The sequence below is a fragment of the Cydia strobilella genome, chromosome 1, assembly GCF_947568885.1.
Source record: "Cydia strobilella chromosome 1, ilCydStro3.1, whole genome shotgun sequence".
In the NCBI taxonomy this organism is placed as follows: Eukaryota; Metazoa; Arthropoda; class Insecta; order Lepidoptera; family Tortricidae; genus Cydia; species Cydia strobilella.
The window spans coordinates 33,845,009-33,865,423 of record NC_086041.1 but is presented as its reverse complement, the minus strand read 5'-3'; the positions used below and the strand labels follow the sequence as shown (position 1 = coordinate 33,865,423).

At 40.1% G+C, this 20,415-nt stretch overlaps 2 protein-coding genes and 1 long non-coding RNA gene across 5 annotated transcripts in view; 2 read left to right on the top strand and 1 right to left on the bottom strand.

Moving 5' to 3' along the window:
- LOC134745405 (uncharacterized) overlaps positions 1-20,415 on the bottom strand; it is a 190,424-nt gene that overhangs the window by 33,900 nt on the left and 136,109 nt on the right. The window lies entirely within an intron of this gene.
- LOC134745124 (magnetosome-associated protein MamJ-like) overlaps positions 1-20,415 on the top strand; it is a 298,423-nt gene that overhangs the window by 267,339 nt on the left and 10,669 nt on the right. The gene's annotated exons all lie outside the window — the stretch shown is intronic.
- LOC134745093 (ATP-binding cassette sub-family G member 4) overlaps positions 1-20,415 on the top strand; it is a 77,024-nt gene that overhangs the window by 47,623 nt on the left and 8,986 nt on the right. The window contains exons 2-8 of one of the 3 annotated variants that reach the window (XM_063679042.1): positions 11,794-11,911; positions 12,982-13,099; positions 13,662-13,760; positions 15,649-15,794; positions 17,104-17,227; positions 19,082-19,196; positions 19,692-19,906. In XM_063679042.1, coding sequence (XP_063535112.1) covers positions 11,794-11,911; positions 12,982-13,099; positions 13,662-13,760; positions 15,649-15,794; positions 17,104-17,227; positions 19,082-19,196; positions 19,692-19,906 — 935 coding nt within the window. Of the gene's footprint in view, positions 1-11,793; positions 11,912-12,302; positions 12,384-12,687; positions 12,698-12,981; positions 13,100-13,661; positions 13,761-15,648; positions 15,795-17,103; positions 17,228-19,081; positions 19,197-19,691; positions 19,907-20,415 lie in introns of those variants that run through there. The other 2 variants (XM_063679047.1, XM_063679056.1) reach the window with 2 other exon arrangements.

The following is a 20,415-nucleotide window of genomic DNA, read 5'->3' as shown; positions in this document are numbered from 1 at the left end:
ATAATAACAAAACTTCCGTGAGACACAGACATATTAAATATAATATATTTCTCTGGCTGTGCCTGTGTGTAAAATACGTGAGTGACCCGTTCTTACGAACGTTCGTACGAAGAACGGGTCACTCACGCATTTTAAGTCCAAAATGCCCGACATGTTTCACTCAGTACCGATGAGGTCATCAGGAGCTTGCGTTGCGTAGTGAAACATGTCGAGTGTTTTTCGAATTAAAATACGTGAGTGACCCGTTCTTAAGAGGCCGGTGTCGATTTTGATAGATTTCGTCGATGAAATTGTACACCTTTTGTTACCAAATTGAAATAACAAGTACTGGTTTCTATTAGCACGTCTTCTTATCTTGCCTTTTATCAGATCAATTTTTTTTAAACAGACTCACTAAATTAGTAATGATTTTTTTTCTGAAGGACGTTTAGGTAAACGCGCGTAAAGCACTGATTTTGTCGCTCTTATTTGTAAATTTCGTAAAGTTTGGATAGCTAAAAATAGTAAATTTGTATTACACATATTCTGTACTTGACCTTTATCAGATTACATTTTTGTTATATGACTTAGAGTTCGAGGAAATGAAAGTTAAACGAATTCAATTTTCTCCAGAAATTACATCATAACAAGTTACAATTTCTCTGAAAATCGACTTAATTTCAACGTAATTTGGATACTTGAACAATCTACAACATTTGCTGAAACTATTCTTATACATCAATTTGTATAATTTACCACCATAATTTTTTGATGAAGTTTTAAAAACTGCCCCTTCTCTTCATATATTACTGGTGACGCACGCTCGCGACCTCATTATTAAAAGGCAAGATGAGAAAACGTGCTAATAGAAACCAATACTTGTTATTTAGATATTACGTAACAAAACTTGTATAATTTCAACGACTAAATCTATCAACTTAAAATTTTTGCTCCAAAATCGACTACGGCCTCTTAATATAATTAATTATGGTTTATTTAATCTCATAGGTAGGTGTAATACAAAGAATGTCGAATTTAATTAATTTCATACTTCATCGATCGTAAAAAAATACATAGGTAATAACAAACTTGAAACTTGTAGCTTGACATGTTGGTTTTCCTGTGTTCTATGTATCTCTTCTTCTTCCTGCCTCTGTCCCAGTTCATCTGGGGTCGGGCCTCCTTGTGCATCGGCGCCAGGATATTCTATCCCGGGTTGTCACTGGTGCAAGCTTCTGGGCTTTCAAATCCTTTTCGACGGTTGACCACCAAGTGGCTGGTGGTCTGCATCTCCCTTCTTGTGTTCTATGTATAGATAGAAAAATAATATATGTGCAAGAAATAGATTTTTTAGGCACTTTGGAAAGAGATAGATTTATTTGACACACTGATGAATGTAAATTGCGACACTGTTTGCATAGGTGAGGTATACAGTGTTAATTCAATACGGGCATAGAGTAACTTATACTAGAGCGGTACTGTCATAGTAAATTTTGTAACCCCAGTAAATTCACTGCCATCTGTCGACACACTTTAAAACTAAAAATGAAGATTTATAAAAATACGATAGAATGTATTTAAATATAGATAAATGATTTTTTTTATTTGCATTAATTATTTTTATGATTTTGACCCATGTTCTTTCACTGATATGCGTTAAAATTGTTAAATAACAAACGAAACCGTCAACGCCATCTATACGACTGTAGGCCAAAACTAGTAGCGCCCTCTGAACGAGAATCAAATTTTCTTGATTTTCGAGGCACGTTTTTTCCTTAGACTGTATCCATCTATAACGGAGTTATATCTATCTTTGATACGGGCGAATATTTAAACGGTGCTGGTTAGCATAGGATAGGACCTATATTGAACTATATTGAGATAGATTTTGTTTAGAAATACAATGAAAATTATAACACACTAAGTGTATAATTAAGATTTAGCATTAAGAATTGTAATTATGCTTACGTTAAGTGAAATATAAAATTTCTTATGAGAAAAAATAAAATTCTTTAACCCGAACCATACAAAATAATTCGGCCCGCAATGTAATACAAAGTTATTTTTTAAAGTAACTGTCAACGCTTGTTGGTAGCTATAGTTACTATAACAAGCTCGTATCTCGTAATGTCATGTCATTGTCAGTCATGTCATCTTATGTTTCTTGATGTTTGCAGTTTGCAGTACATTGCTGCTCGGTAAATTAAAATAATAATAATTACGGGGTCATAATTAAGTGTAACCTAAAAAAACTTCTTAATTAATTATTAGACGGATAAATTCTATATCTGGTTCACCATTGGTGGTCTTCGTCACTTTTTCTTTAATATATGACATCTATTACGGTTTATATTTTTATATAGTAATGTGACTACTTAAAAAAAAAATCAATATATTTAATAAAATAATTTGATTTGTTTCCAAAGTTGTTCTTAACCTTAAATATTTTATATTTCTGTTCATCGCAATCGAAGTGAAAATATTTATGGGTTAATTATTAAAAATTTTATTCAATTCAAACTACATTCTAACTTTATTTCGGTGAACAAAAATTTACATTATTATTATTTATTTATTTTGTATGATGAATAAACAGGCGTTTGACCACGATCCCACCTGATGGTAAGTGATGATGCGATCTACGGTGGAGCACGCTTACCTATGAGATACCTATTAACTCTTGCCTTGAAGAGCCCCAGATTGTACTCATGCATGTAAAGGTATAGGTAGATATGTTATGAAAATAGGTAGGTAAGTACTAAGTACCTAATTATAAAAACTCGAAAATTGATGTTTTAACATTTTATTTATTAAATTTTTGTTGCACAAAAGAAAATACAATCGTACAAACGTTGCATTTGTCATATTTGTTCACACTCACCCCCATTGAGCACCCTCTTAGACAACAGCTAGAGAGTTATGAAACCTCCTGAGGGATAAACAGAAAACAACTTAATAATTGAGCACTAAATAGATTTTATGCTAACTTGAAATAATATATATAATAGAACAAAGTCTTTACAGCAATTTACTGTGTTTACAATGACAGTTTTTGAATGTGTCACGGTTAGTTTCACTAGATTTATATTGACCGGGATATAGACCGTGATTAACTTTTGTATTGTTTTCGAGCTCCCGATATTTCGATGCAGTTACATGCATTTTGTTCATGCATCGTGAATAAGATGCATGTTTCGTTATGTGTCTCTCTATCACTCTTCCATATTAGTGTGACAGTGACAGTTGCGTTTCGTTCGCTACGTAGCGTTTAGGGGCCCACTGACTATCAGTCCGCCGGAGGATATCGGCCTATCAGTTGTTCGGAACTGTCAAATTTTTGTTCTAACTGACAGGCCAATATCCGGCGGACTGATAGTCAGTGGGCCCCTTTAGCGATTGGCATTTTTACGGGGCCTGATTGTTACAGTTATAATTTTAGAACAGTAGTACAGTACTGTACTGCGGTTTTTTTTAATAGATAGAGTGATTCAATAGGAAGGTTTATATGTATTACATCAGCATTGCACCCGTGCGAAGCCGGGGCGGGTCGCTAGTAAATGAAAAAAAAAGAAAGAAAGAAAGAAAGACATTTATTCCATAAAGCACACATACACAGGACAATACAATGAAAGAAAAAAGAAAAAAAGCCCTTACCGCGATCCTCCCGCTTTGTAGATAGGGTCACTAGGTCACTACCGACTACAGTTGTTACCTCTATAATCAATTAATCATTCGACTTTAATTGTTGCATCATTGAATCGTATTTGAGGTCAATTGAGTCAAATAGATATCAATTATCAAGTAATTATCTGGTTCGCATCGACGTTGGCTCGCTCTCACGCGCTGTCCTTAAAAATTATAAAACAGTAGTAAGCTCAATAAGCCTTGTGGGTACCGACTATATATATCCATAGAGTAACTTATACTAGAGCGCTACTCTCATAGTAAATTTTGTAACCCCAGTAAATTCACTGCCATCTGTCGACACACTTTAAAACTAAAAATAAAGATTTATAAAAATACGATAGAATGTATTTAAATATAGATAAATGACTTTTTTATTTGCATTAATTATTTTTATGATTTTGACCCATGTTCTTTCACTGATATGCGTTAAAATTGTTAAATAACAAACGAAACCGTCAACGCCATCTATACGACTGTAGGCCAAAACTAGTAGCGCCCTCTGAACGAGAATCAAATTTTCTTGATTTTCGAGGCACGTTTTTTCCTTAGACTGTATCCATCTATTACGGAGTTATATCTATCTTTGATATATCTATACACTCTATCCTCTTTGGTTGGTGTTAATGTGTAAGATGCACTATCTGCGTGTTAGCATAATATGCATATGCAATGTATCTTATCTTATCTTATCTTTTTGAATTACCTATGTATATGTCTTAATTTAATTTAATTATGTAGTTAGTTTTAATCTTATATGGAAATATTTTCTTGGATAAATTAATTTCATTCCAACACTTCGTTCGTTTGTTAATGAATAATAAATTTATTAGTAAATATTACATTTACAAGTCATACTTCGTAAGCAGGGTCACTAGGCACTTTACTACTGACTGGGCTAGGGGGCCGGTAAAGTCAGTTTGTATATTATGTTACATCATCATCATCACACAAAGTCATCTTCAACAGTATTCTTCTTAAATGCACGGCCCCTGCGGTGTCCTTTAAGGATGACTCACGTTAGACCGGGCCGTGACCGGGCCGGAGCTTCCGGCGCTTACTTTTCTATGATACAGGTGATCACGTGATGCTTTCCATAGAAAACGAAGCGCCGGAAGCTCCGAACCGGTCACGGCCCGGTCTAACGTGAGTCATCCTTTACACTGTAAGCTTTGCGAGCTCTGACATACAGGGCACCACATTTACTACACACTACAGTGTACTATTGTTCTGTGTCTGAGCACTAATCTCCTGGACGCTTCAGGCCTTCGGCCCTGCGCGGAGCTCGGCCTTCGGCCTTATCAATTCCAACTTGTGCTAACGTACTGTATTTTAAGCTCAATCAAATTAAGCCGATTCAACGGAGCCACGCCGCACGCATAAATAGGGTTTAGATTTAAGTTTATATATATATAATACATATATTACACATATTACATAATATGGGCCTTGATGCCTGATTTAAATTTTAAATAAATAAATAAGCACTAAGTGCATACCCCAGCGATACCTGAGACGTTGGATCGGCCGCCGCCCTACTGAGCGTCCGGTATGCCCTTTTATTTCCTCATCCATTAAAGAGAACAATAATATCAATTCAAGATAATTTTTTTAAGCTTGAAAGCCGCTTCTATTCACAAGCGAGGTACGAATTAGTCCAATATTTATATTTACAGAATGATCGTCCTTGTAAAGGTAAACACACTAAGAGTCAAGCACGTAATGATGCCGCTATATGGCAGTTCTGCGTTGTGCGCAACTCGTGAGATGGCTGTGATAATGTTTTGCCTGTAGTCACAACCAGAGATAGGTTAATATTAGATTAAAGCGATATGATTACATACGACCACGAAAAAGTAAAGTTCTAAAAATTGCCTTTTTATACTTATTTATTCATCATGCCGCAAGTACCTCGTATAAAATGCTTTTTTCCTCCCGTCTTTCTTTAATCGTTTTGTAATCTCCTGTTTCCAATTAGTTATTGCATGTTAGCTGTATTTTTGTGGACATCTGTTATTGGCTTTGCTACATTGGAATAAAAGGTTTCAAATTCAAAAGCAAAATTACTTCAGGCCAATTCGAACAATGATCTAGATATCAGCTAAATATCCACTAGATATGAAACAGAAACGATAACGAGATATTTAAGAAAGTCTTGTCAAATTTGACATTTCCGCGATTTCGAATGTCCTCTTGAACGATCTCTTTAAGATTTGCTTAAGATATTACTTAGACTTAGACATCCAATGGATATCTAATGGATATCCCAAAACGTCACAGTAATTGTAGCGTGAAATGACAATTGGTTTCACGAATCGAACTACAAAAGATAATTGAGAACTAAACTATAACGTATCTATTGTATTGTTCGGGCGATTTTCCGCAACTCGGCGACTGGCGCCTATTTTGCGTGACATGGGGGTGGGCTAGTCCTGCCAGCCCAGCTCCTCGAGGAAACCTATCAAACCTTTGATGTTGAGTAGGACCTCGGGGAGGTCTCTCGGGGATATAACGTATCTATTAGATCTCGTATTGTTCTCGTATCTAGTAATTATCACGTTGTTCGAATTGACCGGATTGGAGGATAGTGATGATGACTAGATATAAGAACAAGGCGGTCCACAAAGAGCTCAAGGAAAAACAGTCAGGGAAAACACTAGCGAACGATGTTATTACTGTAATTAAGTGTAGTATATAAAATACTGCTGAGAATAATAAGTCTCTTGTTGAAGATTCAGGAGTCGAAAACCTTTGAGAAGAAAGCCAAGCGCAAAAGAAAATAATATGGTTTTATGGAATTTTTGCATGTTAGTTTTTAGTTTTTGACGATCGTTATTTGATATTGTCTTCGGTTACCGCGATAGTTACTCATGAAATAAAACTATGAAAACTGATTATATCGCGTATATTGAATTTATACTACATCCCGACGTTTCGAACCCTTTACAGCGTTCGTGGTTATAACGGGTGACCACGGGTGACGTGATGTAGTATAAATTCAATATACGCGATATAATTCATTTTCATAGTTTTATTTGATCGTGATTTGAATTTTTATAATTATGGCTTAGGCGAAGTTGTACTATAATTTATTTCATGAAATAATTAATCTATTCTAATCTAATCTAATAACCCTGAGTTGTGTGGAAGCCGTGATTGCCGAGTGGATCTGACGTCCGACATTCCGGAGGTCGAGGGTTCAAATCCTGGTTCGTACCAATCAGTTTCTCGGAACTACGAATTATTGTTTGATATTTTTACCACTAGGTTTTCGGTGAAAGAAAAAACATCGTGAGGGAACCTGTAAATATCAACGATATTTGTAACAGCCGGATTAAGGATGACTCACGTTAGACCGGGCCGTGTCCGGGCCGGAGCTTCCGGCGCTTACTTTTCTATGACATGACAGGTGATCACGTGATGCTTTCCATAGAAAACGAAGCGCCGGAAGCTCCGGCCCGGACACGGCCCGGCCTAACGTGAGTCATCCTTTAAGCCAGCGTGGGGCCTGTAGCGAAATCATGGGGCCATGGATTGTTTTTATTTGGTCGGGCGAAGTGAACTTAGTGAAACTTTAGGATTTTTACGGCCACAATGAGTAGGTGCGCGGGGCCCTAAGCGCGTGGGGCCAGTGGCATTTGCTACTTTTGCCACGTGGCTTATCCGCATATGTATTGTAATGGTCCCCAACCCGCATTGAGGCAGCATGGGAGCTAAAGCTCAAGCCCTCTCGCGCAGGAGACGAGACCTGTGTCCAGCAGTGGGGCGTATATATGTGTAGGCTTAATTAATTATTATGTGTCAGATAACTGTGTACACATCCGTAAATATTCGGATGGTAGATGGTGACTACAACAGCATTGCTGTTGCAACATTCTTATCTTATCATATGATTTTCGGGGGCCCTTGCGGATGCACTTCGACAGATAGGGATCTTTTTGTGCCTTAGGAAAGATCCGTCAACTACTCAAGATCTTTTTCGACATCCATATATGATGATGGAGCTCATGGGTAGCATTTTGAATTCCCGTGGTTCCAGATAGCCTGCTCCAAAGTCCTTCATTCTTTGTCTGGCGAGGGCGTTGCAACATTACTGCCCTACTTGCCGCCTGTCACGGGCGACGTCATTGTCATATTTTTATGAGTTTTAGCGCTGACGGACTGACTATTCGTTTTTGGTATGTCATATATATTTATTTAACAATTTATTGGCTTTGAACTGGTTTTGATACGACCTTGAGGATCATCTTCGACAAAATATTGTCTTCGTTTACCGCGATAGTTACTCATGAAATAAAACTATGAAAACGGATTATATCGCGTATATTGAATTTAAAAATGTATTATAGATTCAATATACGCGATATAATCCGTTTTCATAGTTTTATTTCTTGATCATCTTGGACTTTTACTTCATTTCGCATGCACAAATAAGCGTGAGCGATCTTCAAGTTCGTATCAAAATTAGATCAAAACCATATCAAATTGTTGTCTGAATCTTGCTCCACTATTAATTTGTCGGTCTAAAAAATATATCTACTGAGTTACGTTTTCAGAAAACTAATCTAATCGAATCGGAATCTTTGTTTGACTACCATCTTCTATTTATTCCCTTATGGGGATAAGTTCGCCTTTGTACAGATTTATAGTATTCTCTATTTGTTACGTACTTTTTTTTGTGCAATAATGTGTTTTACTACTACTAAAAGAGTTGCAGTTAAAACTTGAAATAGCCGCATGCTCTCTTGCCGCGGGTTTCCCACCTCTGAACAATTATATGGACGTAACGTAGTAATTATATATTTATAATAAGTATATGTATTTATTATAACACATTTATACATAATTGCACTCATTCCAATGCGCCATAAGAGCTTTGTCATTCATGAGAATATTATAATTTACTATACGATTAAATTTACTTAATTGTCATTTGTTGCAAATGCATAAAAATTTGTTATAAAAATTAGGGATGTTGACTGTATTTTAATAACAAAAAATCACACCATGCATGAAATAAAGCACCAGAACATTAAGGATGACTCACGTTAGACCGGGCCGTGTCCGGACCGGAGCTTCCGGCGCTTATTTTTCTATGACATGACAGGTGATCACGTGATGCCTTCCATATAAAACGAAGCGCCGGAAGCTCCGGCCCGGACACGGCCCGGTATAACGTGAGTCATCCTTTAATAGAGAAACGTAGACAGCAGTTATTTTTAGAAACAATTTCTATTTGATAAATCGTTTAGAACTATAAAGAGTAGAGTAAGTAACTTGACCGTGGCTTCATTCATATTGTGGCAAATTTTCGTTTTGACATTTCGAAAAAAGAAACAGATTTGACTATACCTCGTTTTTAATCTTGACGTGTCTTTTTGAAAATCCTCAGACCACCAGTCGGACTCGAACTTAGTTTTTTGTAAGTAATTCCAGTAAAATTGTCACAACCACCTACATATATACAGCTAAAACATAACCTCTCCTTTTCGCTTTGCCGTAGTGGGGTACCTGTCGTAGTAAGTTCAGCCTAGCGTAGCGGAAAGGGCTATAACTGGTATATTTCGCAAACTCCGCGTTTGCCAACGCGTCCTTACCTAAATGTTAACCAGATTGCAAAGGAAACCTATACTGGAAGGACATATGATGGTTACACTTTTATCGTCTATCGTGTTATGCGTCACTCAAGAAATATACACTGTGGAAAAATAATAATGGGCATGCAACCTTAAGTTAGCTCAGTTTAACAATAGCCATTATTTATTTTATGCGAGCGGTGGGCTACCGTCTCTGATCGCGTGCCAAAGCAACAATGTCGTTTAAATAGCGGCTGTATCGTGGTGATTTTAAGGTTTAAATATATGTAATAATATGAGCACTCACATTGAGGTGGTCGATGGTCCACAATTCCACATTAACAAAACACATGCAATCGATGCACTTAGATTTGAACCTAAAAACCACCACGATACAGCCGCTTTTTAAACGAGTAGGAGCGAGATGCATAGAAAGTAAGTTACGCACACGCTAGCGAATATGTCAGTGTCAAACTGGTGGTAGCCGTACAGTTGAGTCGCTCGCGGCACAATTCCCGTGGGTTATTTTTAAGCTCTAGTCAGACTAAGTGTAAGGCCTGAGTGGACGCTCGAAGCGGAGCGTACGGCGGGGCGTGCAGCGTGGCGTCGAGCGTCCAAGGGGTTTGAGCAGCGAGCACGGAGGTCGCTCGATTACGTTTGCATTTGTTTTACATGCACGCTGCACGCTCCGCTCCGCTGCACGCCCTACTCGAGCGTCCACTCAGGCCTTACACTAAAGCTATTCTAGTTCGTTACACTTACATATTAGAAAGTGACGCGCATTATGAAACGATAACAGCGCGACCATCTTAAGGTCATCGTTGGCCAACTGCAACAAACTTGAGTAATGATAAGGAATGTAGTTTTATGAAAACTTCGAAATTTTATGTTAAGATGATATGATATCTAAATGATGTCATTTTGTAATCATTCGCCAGTGCGACTCGCTCGCGCCGATTTATGTACGAACAAGTGCATGCGAAATGCACACCGTAATGATAACACGTTGTTTTTGTTTTTGTTTTTGTTACACCTAATTGTATATTTATTGTTTAGATATTAATTTTAAGTTTTATCTCGATTTATATTTTAACTGTATTGTAATTATAAGTTTTTGACATGTAAATTGGTTTTATGAATAAAATGATTATGATTATGATTAACACATCATTTTGACATCAAAACGTAAGTTTGAATTGGCCTCATGTACAGGGAGATGCAAATGTGCATACCCATTTCATGAATGGAATTCATTCATAAAGTGGGTACCTATATACTTATGCAGTTGTGTGTATCTCACATCTCACCCCCGTACTGAGATCTATAGTAATAATGTAGGAATCTACACTTATGAATAATGAAAACGTGTGTGCCTCACATCCTTATCTGTTAGAGTACTCTCTCCAGACGGGTTTTGTGCCTGGGGTCCGAAGTCCACTGAGAATTGGTCGGAAGTTGTATATGTCGCAGACTCGCAGGCATTTTGTAAGAATCCGCCGTTTACAAACGGCGCCGTCATTTCATAAACGCGGAGCGGTTTGCAAATTGCCTCGGCATTTTGGGTCGAATTAGTTCTTTAATTTACCACGCGTGGCGCTGCACATCAAAACTATGAAAAACGGGGTGTCCATCAAATCTGGAGTTCGTCGGACTGTTTCTTTTCAAAAAACAACCTCTTCGCGGGGCTCCTATTTCTAGGCGGTTTGCCCATCGGGCATTTGAAGTTGATTTCAAGCTACCTAATGAACCTAACCTACCTAGGTACCTATTGATTTAGTGTGACGTCCGTGAAAACATCTAACCTACTTAACTACCTACTCTCTTTTCCCCAAAGTGTAATGTTTTCACGGACGTCACTAGTGTGATTTAGTAATCAATAGGTAGGTTAGGTATCTTCAGATGCCCGAAGGGCAAACCGCCCAGAAATAGGAGCCCCGCGGGGCTCCGTCTAGTTAAGTTGTGAAGTTTATGTATTATTTAAGCCATGGTCACCCTAACGAAACCCACAACGTTTGACGTTGACGCTATTAAGCGCACTAACATATTGGCTTCGGCAATTTGCAAACCGCTTCGCGTTTATAACATGATGGCGCCGTTTGTAAACGGCGGATTCTTACAAAATGCCTGCGACATATACAGCAACATGTATAGCAACTGACGTTTGGAACTCCGTAAGCGCGATGCAGGTTTTTTACCAAATTGTTCTCGCCTCGCTTACCTACGCTCGGCGGACCGATAAAATTAAAGATGAAATAAATAAATATTATAGGGAACATTCTTAGACAAATTGACTCCCACGATTAAGCTCGAAGTACGCTCGAGAAGGCTTGTGTTGTGGGTATTCAGACAACGATATATAATAATACTTATACAAATACTTAAATACATAGAAAACATCCATGGCTCAGGAACGACAGGAACAAATATCGAATCCCAGGATCATCGGCTTCACAGGCAGGGTCACTACCTACTAGGCTTGACCGGTCTTCAAATGTGTCGCTTTATGTGTCGCTTCAAATGTGTCGTTGTATAATCTATTATTCTTTATTTCCAGGAACAAAGGCTATCTTGAAGAACATCTCCGGGCTGTTCCGCTCCGGGCAGCTGACGGCTATCATGGGGCCCTCCGGCGCGGGCAAGTCGTCTCTGATGAACGCGCTCACTGGCTTCTCGTAAGTAACTATCATTATCTGTGACAGTCGCACTAGTCTTGACAACGTGATGATGACAGTATATGTCTCTATCTGTTCCTCTCCGGGCAGCTGACGGCCATCATGGGGCCCTCCGGCGCGGGCAAGTCGTCTCTGATGAACGCGCTCACTGGCTTCTCGTAAGTAACTATCATTATCTGTGACAGTCGCACTTGTCTTGACAACGTGATGATGACAGTATATGTCTCTATCTGTTCCTCTCCGGGCAGCTGACGGCCATCATGGGTCCTCCTGCGCCATCAAGTCGTCTCTGATGAACGCGCTCACTGGCTTCTCGTAAGTCACTATTATATCTGTGACGGTCGCACTTGTCTTGACAACGTGATGATGACAGTATATGTCTCTATCTGTTCCTCTCCGGGCAGCTGACGGCCATCATGGGGCCCTCCGGCGCGGGCAAGTCGTCTCTGATGAACGCGCTCACTGGCTTCTCGTAAGTCACTATTATATCTGTGACGGTCGCACTTGTCTTGACAACGTGATGATGACTGTATATGTCTCTATCTGTTCCTCTCCGGGCAGCTGACGGCCATCATGAGGCCCTCCGGCGCCGGCAAGTCGGCTCTGATGAACGCGCTCACTGGTTTCTCGTAAGTAACTATCATTATCTGTGACAGTCGCACTTGTCTTGACAACGTGATGATGACAGTATATGTCTCCATCTGTTTCTCTCCGGGCAGCTGACGGCCATCATGGGTCCTCTTGCGCCATCAAGTCGTCTCTGATGAACACGCTCACTGGCTTCTCGTAAGTCACTATTATATCTGTGACGGTCGCACTTGTCTTGACAACGTGATGATGACAGTATTAGTCTCTATCTGTTCCTCTCCGGGCAGCTGACCTCCTTGTCCTTTTTTTTCGGAGCGAATATTTCTAATAATTTCCAGTTAAACAAAAAAAAACTATTTGCTGACAATTATTGGCGGCTGTGTGCTGTATTGTGTAGAATGTGTAGCTATCTTATATTGGGTCAAATAATTTAATAAACAAAAAAAAACTTTAAAAGTTTAAGCGCTTCCTTAACGTTTCAGCACGACAGGCGTGACGGGCATGATCAGGGCAGGCAACAGTGTCTGCCAGCTGGGTATCCATCAGCGGTCACTGCGCGCACTAAAACACTACCGGAGCAAATCAGCGTACATCCTTCAGGTACGGACACGGCACGGATAGATATCGGACACGACACGACACAGACGTGCTGGACGCATTAGCGGTCTTTGCGCGCACTAAAACACTACCGGAGCAAATCAGCGTACATCCTTCAGGTACGGACACTGCACGGATAGGTATCGGACACAACACAGATGTGCTGGACGCATTAGCGGTCTTTGTGCGCACTAAAACACTACCGGAGCAAATGGTACGGGAGGGCGATTACATATCAAAAATCATAAAAATAACTATTAAATTAAAATAAAAAAAACCCTACCTAGGGATAGCTATATGCCTACAAAATCTATTTTATGCCAAAAATGCCTTACATCATTTAGGAAAAAAGCTGGTACTCTTTAAGCTGCTGGATCGATTTCTATGAAACATAGATAAGAATCACTGCAAGAAAACTCGCTTTCACGTAAAAAAACCGCATTGAAATCGGCCCATCCATTGCCGAGCTACGATTCCACAGACAGACAGACAGACATATAACACCCCTCTTTTTGCGTCGGGGGTTAATAAAGTAAACTAAAGCCTTGAATGTATAATTTTACAGGATGACCGCATCAGCCCGCTGTTCACAGTCGTGGAGCTGATGAAATTTGCAGCCGACATGAAACTGGGCAACATGACCGACAAACTGAAGCTGACCGTGGTAAAGTTTCTGACCCTTTTCCTTGCTTGATCGCATTAGATACCCTGTATTCATGGTAGGAGCTGATCAAGATTGCTGTCGACATGAAACTGGGCAACATGACCGACAAACTGAAGCTGACCGTGGTAAGTTTCTGACCCTTTTCCTTGCTTGATCGCATTAGATACCCTGTATTCATGGTAGGAGCTGATCAAGATTGCTGTCGACATGAAACTGGGCAACATGACCGACAAACTGAAGCTGATCGTGGTAAGTTTCTGAACCTTTTCCTTGCTTGATCGCATTAGATACCCTGTATTCATGGTAGGAGCTGATCAAGATTGCTGTCGACATGAAACTGGGCAACATGACCGACAAACTGAAGCTGACCGTGGTAAGTTTCTAAACCTTTTCCTTGCTTGATCGCATTAGATACCCTGTATTCACGGACAAGGAGCTGATCAAGTTTGCTGTCGACATGAAACTGGGCAACATGAGCGAAAACCGAAGCTGACCGTGGGAAATTTTTGATTAAGAATATTACCCCTGTTTGACCGCAAGAAATGCTGAAGTTCACAGCCGACAGGATCTGGGAAACGTGACCGACAAACTGAAGCTGGCCGTGGTTAGTTTCTGACCGTGATTGTTGGACCGCTTATGCCCGATGTGGATCCTGGATTTATTCCTGCAATCCTCCAGGTCTGAAATAAAGAAACATAAGTTCGGAAATCCATAATTTTCCGACTATTGTTGTAACCTTCATTAGTTTCAATGTAGACATGCAAATGTACCCATTGATTTCATCAAGCTGCGCTTGCAGAAGTATCCGCTTGATAAAAAATTGGTTTCATTGTTTCTTTGTAACAGGGTTTACAATTGTCATTTAACTACGCCACTTTAATGAGTGGTTACTTAAATATTATCCGAGTAAAAAAGTCACCTTCAGTCACTAGTGTCACAACAGACTTGGAGTCCGATTCAGCTTATTACAGTTTGGATTTTATTTTGATAATGCCCTAGATCTCCCGTCACTCTAATGAAGTGAATGTCGTGCGTGAGATGCGCGCCAATCACTAAGATCGTCAAGGACGCATCAAATTCCGCAATGTATCAAAAAAACCGGCCAAGTGCGAGTCGGACTCGCACTTGGCCGGTCCCCGGCCCTCGCGCACCGGGGCTTCCGTACTTTTCTGTTATTGTTGTTATAGCGGCAACAGAAATACATCATCTGTGGAAATTTCAACTGTGTAGCAATCACGGTTCATGAGATACAGCCTGGTGACAGACAGACAGACGGACAGCGGAGTCTTAGTAATACGGTCCCGTTTTTACCCTTTGGGTACGGAACCCTAAAAAAATGGCATGCAATTGTCAATGACTGGTGACGTCTGTTGAGCCTATAATCTCTTTCTCACTCACAAAACCGTTCCTTTAATAACCGCTAAGGAGTGACATATAGGGAAAGGCCGGCAATTTTAAGGAATGTTTATCTTTATAAACTGAAAAAGATGTCATAATATGTCATAAGTACATTATACTTCGCGGGAGTCCGCTGAACGCGGGTGGCGAAAAACCGGTCATTGTGGCACTCTTTGGGGGAGGCCTATGTCCAGCAGTGGACGTCCTCTGGCTGATATGATGATGATGATGGTTTTATACTTACGAAAGAAACCATAGAGCCTACCGCGTTATCTGCCTCTCTATCGCTCTGGCATATTCGAACGATTAAGGGGCAGATAACGAAATTACGATTTTATTTGCTCGCGGTACGGCCTTTGTTTATAATTTATATAAGTAATAACACAAATTAAAATATTTTCATAAAATAAATTTATTTTCTGGTATAGTTGCTATATGGTATAGTTCCTAATGGTATAGTTTATCTTTAATTGAAATCTTTTTTGAACAGATAAGCGAAGTGCTGGAAGACCTGGGTTTGTCTGGAACGGAGAAGACGCGCTGCGGTAACTTGTCAGGCGGGCAGCGGAAGCGGCTGTCCATAGCACTTGAACTTCTGGATAACCCTCCAGTACTGTTTCTGGATGAGCCCACCACGTAAGTATATGCTAACACCTTGTTAAACATCGTCCTTGTTCAAGTTCTGGAAGATCTGGGACTTTTGGAACTGCTGGACGTCTGGATAACCCTTCAGTACTGTCTCTGGATGAGCCCACCACGTAAGTATATGCTAACACCTTGTTAAACATCGTCCTTGTTCAAGTTCTGGAAGATCTGGAACGTTTGGAACTGCTGGACGTTTGGATAACCCTTCAGTACTGTCTCTGGATGAACCCACCACGTAAGTATACTGGAGTTGGACCACGCTAAGTTTTTTTGCCAAGTCCTACGTCAAGTATGGAGCCAAGTTTATGCAAAGTTATGGTCGGAATCTAACACGTTCTGGAAGACCTGTAACTTCAGAAACTGCTGGACGTTACTTTGGCTCTTGAAGCGAGTCACACACACATTGATTGAGTCAGTCAGTGCGGTGTTGTAGTATACTATGTATAACTTTTTCACAATGAGCATTGAGACAACTTACAGAGTTCTCATTCTCACGCGTTTAGGTTAGTTACTATACCTCTACTAGTCAATCTAATGTCACAAAAACATAAATAGCCGCCGTCATACATGTTGTTCTCATTTTAAAACAACTTAGCACCTAAATGGTCGCGTACTGTGCGGTTTAAGAGGAATTTCCTCCTGCGTACGCTTCGGCTGTGGAATGAGCTCCCTGCCCAGGTTTTCCCGAGGGGCTACAGTATGGGGTTCTTCAAAAAAGGAGTGTACAGGTTTTTAAAGGGTCGGCAACGCGCATGTAATATCTCTGGTGTTGTAGGCGTCCATAAGCTACGGTGACTGCTTAACATACCGCCGTATGCTTGTTTGCCACCGTCGTGGTATAAAAAAAACTTTCTGTAATAACATGAAATATGTATTATCCTGCATCCGCGTAGTCAGGCCCTAAGTGAGTAGATATCTAATGAGCTATTGTCATCAGCTAATAAATTATTTTTTGCGTTTGTATAGTAACACAACTTGCACATACATAAACAAGAATTATATAAATGACTTGTTCATGTATTTTTATTATTATTGTTCAATTTCAACGTCAATCTGTTGTCAGGAATGATTAAGACTCACCTATTATGCTGCATTTTGAGTGTGTCATAACCGCTATTAGGTGATAGTTAGGTAAATTGCTCTGAAACTTTCCATAGAATAAAATTTAGCGAACTCTTTAACGATGACAAACAGTTTGGTGCAACTGACCCTAAGTCTGGCAACTCTTTAGCTATATTGACCTTGGTTCTCTCGCATATCATTGCAATTCAATGATTGATGTTACCTTTTATTTTTCCAGCGGACTGGACAGCGCGACGTCAGCACAGTGTATAGAAATGCTAAAGAATTTGGCGCGTTCAGGCCGTACCGTCGTATGCACCATCCACCAGCCAACCGCCTCTGTTTACTCGCTGTTTGATCAGGTAATTATCATAATATTGTTTTCGGTTACCGCGATAGTTTACTAATAATTATCACTTCCCCAGCGTTATCTTGCCTTGATAGTTGAGTTAGCTTGAGGTCAGTTGCCGATACCGCAAATTTATGTACATACGCGTAAAAATTTAAATCATAAATCTTAGTGAATTTAGTTTCTTTTTTGCATTATTTATCACGAAATCAACAAGACATGAAGGTCAGTAGGGTGTCTATACATTACACCATTTACACCAAACCGTCTGTCACTCAATTTTATTGTATGGGAAATTTCATAGATCTGTTGCGTGACGTTGATCAGTCTAAATGTGGTCATGACGTAATACTTTCCATAGAAAACAATGCTCCGGAAGCTCCGGCCCGGCTCCGGCCCGGCCACGGCCCGGTCTACCGTGAGTTATCCTTTAAGCGGCCCACTGATTACCAGTCCGCCGGACGATATCGGCCTGTCAGTTGTTCGGAACTGTTAAATTTTTGTTCTAATTCTAACTGATCCCCTTTCGTCATTTTGCATGCCCGATGTATGCATTCATGACATTTTTATATCTCTGGCAATGATTCTTGCATCATCTGTGTATGTTTTTGCAAAATAAATGATTTGAATTCAGATTTGATTATACCACGATTATACAGTGTGAGATCACAGTTCAGAAAATGGTTAAGAGTCACACGAACCCGTAGCCAAAAAGCCGCTTCCATACAATCGAAGTTACGCTCTCATTTTAAAATGACATGCTTAAATTGCATGAAACTTAGAATGAACAGTTACGCAATATAATATATAATATCTGGGGACACGGCAGTGACCCCGCCATGTCGAGCAAAGCCATCCTTTTCTCGAAGCCATTCAGGCCATTTTCGACGTCCTGTAATTTTGTTTGTTTTGTTTTGTTTCAGTGACGTTAATAAGTAATAAGAATAACAAAACCTTTTTAGTATTCAGTTTATATACAATTTAATTGTTAACACCCTGATACTCTTGCATTTTTTTTTCTCATTATTGTTGTTATTGTTTTTGTTCTTGTTTGCACAGATAGCTCTGTTTTACTCTGTAGAAACTTTATTAAACATGATGTTAAAATATTTTCATTAAGGAAACTGTAAGTCTAGCTTTAAGAAAATTTCCAGTTTTATGTATAACTATAGAAGACTGTTTGTTTCTTAAATAAATAAATAAATAAATATAGGGCATAATATGGCTTAGATATATTCCTAAAAACATTAAATTTGAACTTGTAGTTTAAGAATTATTGCACGTCAAAGTTCCTTAGTTTTCACGATCACGATCATCATATTTCTAAGGTACTTCTAGCAGACCCACGAGCTTGAAATTTTAAACATTAAGTAGTTTTTAGTATACCAAGCCATATAAAACCATCATATTGAATGTACTGATACCAAATATACCCATGTCCGAAACGACATGAGCGAAAAGTCACCTAAAGCCTGTTTGGCCATTATTTTTTTTGTTCACGGAGTGGGCGAATGCTTTTACGCACCATCCCCGCGGGAAGGCCATTGATGGGGGGTTGTGTGGGACTCGCCGCTCCTGTCCCCTCTCATCTAGCGAGAGGGGAGAGAGAACCTGGCCCTACTCACTAAACCCACTCCGGCGTTTCATCCTATTGGCGTGTGTGGGGGGAGTACACTCTACCATGGATCAAGCCTGTTCGGCCACCTTACTACATAACAAAAGTTGTTCAGTATGATTAACATCCATCACCCTTCAGCGTATGGTCCAACATAACAGTATTACGGCGGCGGCTAGGTCCGCGTGACTCATAATATAACTATGTATTCTAAAATATATAATTAAGGTTTGACAAGTTATGTATTTGCAGGTATATATCTTGGCAGCCGGTATGTGCGTGTACCACGGCGCGAGCGAAAACACAGTGCCGTACCTCGCCAGCGTTGGCTTCCAGTGCCCGAAATACCACAACCCCGCCGACTATAGTGAGTAATAAGTTTTTGGAAAAAAATCCTTTTTGGTACAAGCTTTTATCGCTGACTGTACTTTTTTCCACAACTAATACTCACCGAGACAATTCTGGTGTCATTGTAGGTAAAATCCGTCACACGCGTCCGAGTCAGTTCCCGTCGTTGCTCAATGCTCATACTATTTTTCGTTAATCCGCTCACCCGCTCCGCCCTTAGACTTTCGCTAAGGAAAAGGAGTAGGAGTAGGTAGGACACTTATACCACAGAATAAGTGATAGTATATTATCATACAGAACGGCCACGCACCGCCTCGCCCCGACTCGAATTACCTCGCCCCGCGACGGCAGATTGACGGCCGTTTGCCGGCCGCTCAGTACTATTTTTAAGCAACTTACTCAGACTATGACGCATGCCGCGTGTACATACGTGCCGTTCACACATAGAAACGCAAGTGATTTTTGATGTTTAGCGTGTCCGCCCTGTGCTTATATCTAAACTGTTCAATTTCAGTGCTAGAAATAGCGAACGGCGAATACGGTAGCTTCAACGAGCTATTAGCAGTGGAATGCAACAAGATGGACTGGCAATGCGCGCCGACGCCGACGCCGTGCAAAGCCGATCAGATGCGCAAGACCACCATCTCTGCTGCGGTCAAACCCCCGCCCGAGTGGTACAGATTGGGCGTACTGTTTCGGCGGTGTTTCATACAACAATATAGGGACTGGGTGAGTTTTATGCACAGACGCCGGCGCCGAGCAAATGTCCTATTGCTGGACGTGTAGCCCAAAAGATTACAGCTTGACAGTTTAAATATGACATAGGTATTTAATACTGGTACACATACTAGCGAGTGCGACTTTGTAGTCACTTACAGCCATCAGCAATAATGTCTTACACAACAAAGCGCAAAAATATCTGACACACTTATATCCCTCAAAATAAGATAGTACACAGATATTTCTGCACGCTTTATTGTGTAGGATATAACTCCAGCGGGCTAAGCATGGTCGCATTTTTATCGCCTGTCACGTTCGAACAAGTAAGTGCGAAAGTGACAGCCATAGTGACAGGCGATAAAAATGCCACCATGCTGCCAACGCAGGTGACTCTACAAGACTAAATCACGCTAGAACAGACATGCACAATCTGACAATAAAATTATTACTTACTTAATTTTTCTATAGAAAACATCGATCACGTCATAGAAAACAAAGAGTCAGAAGCCTCAGCACGG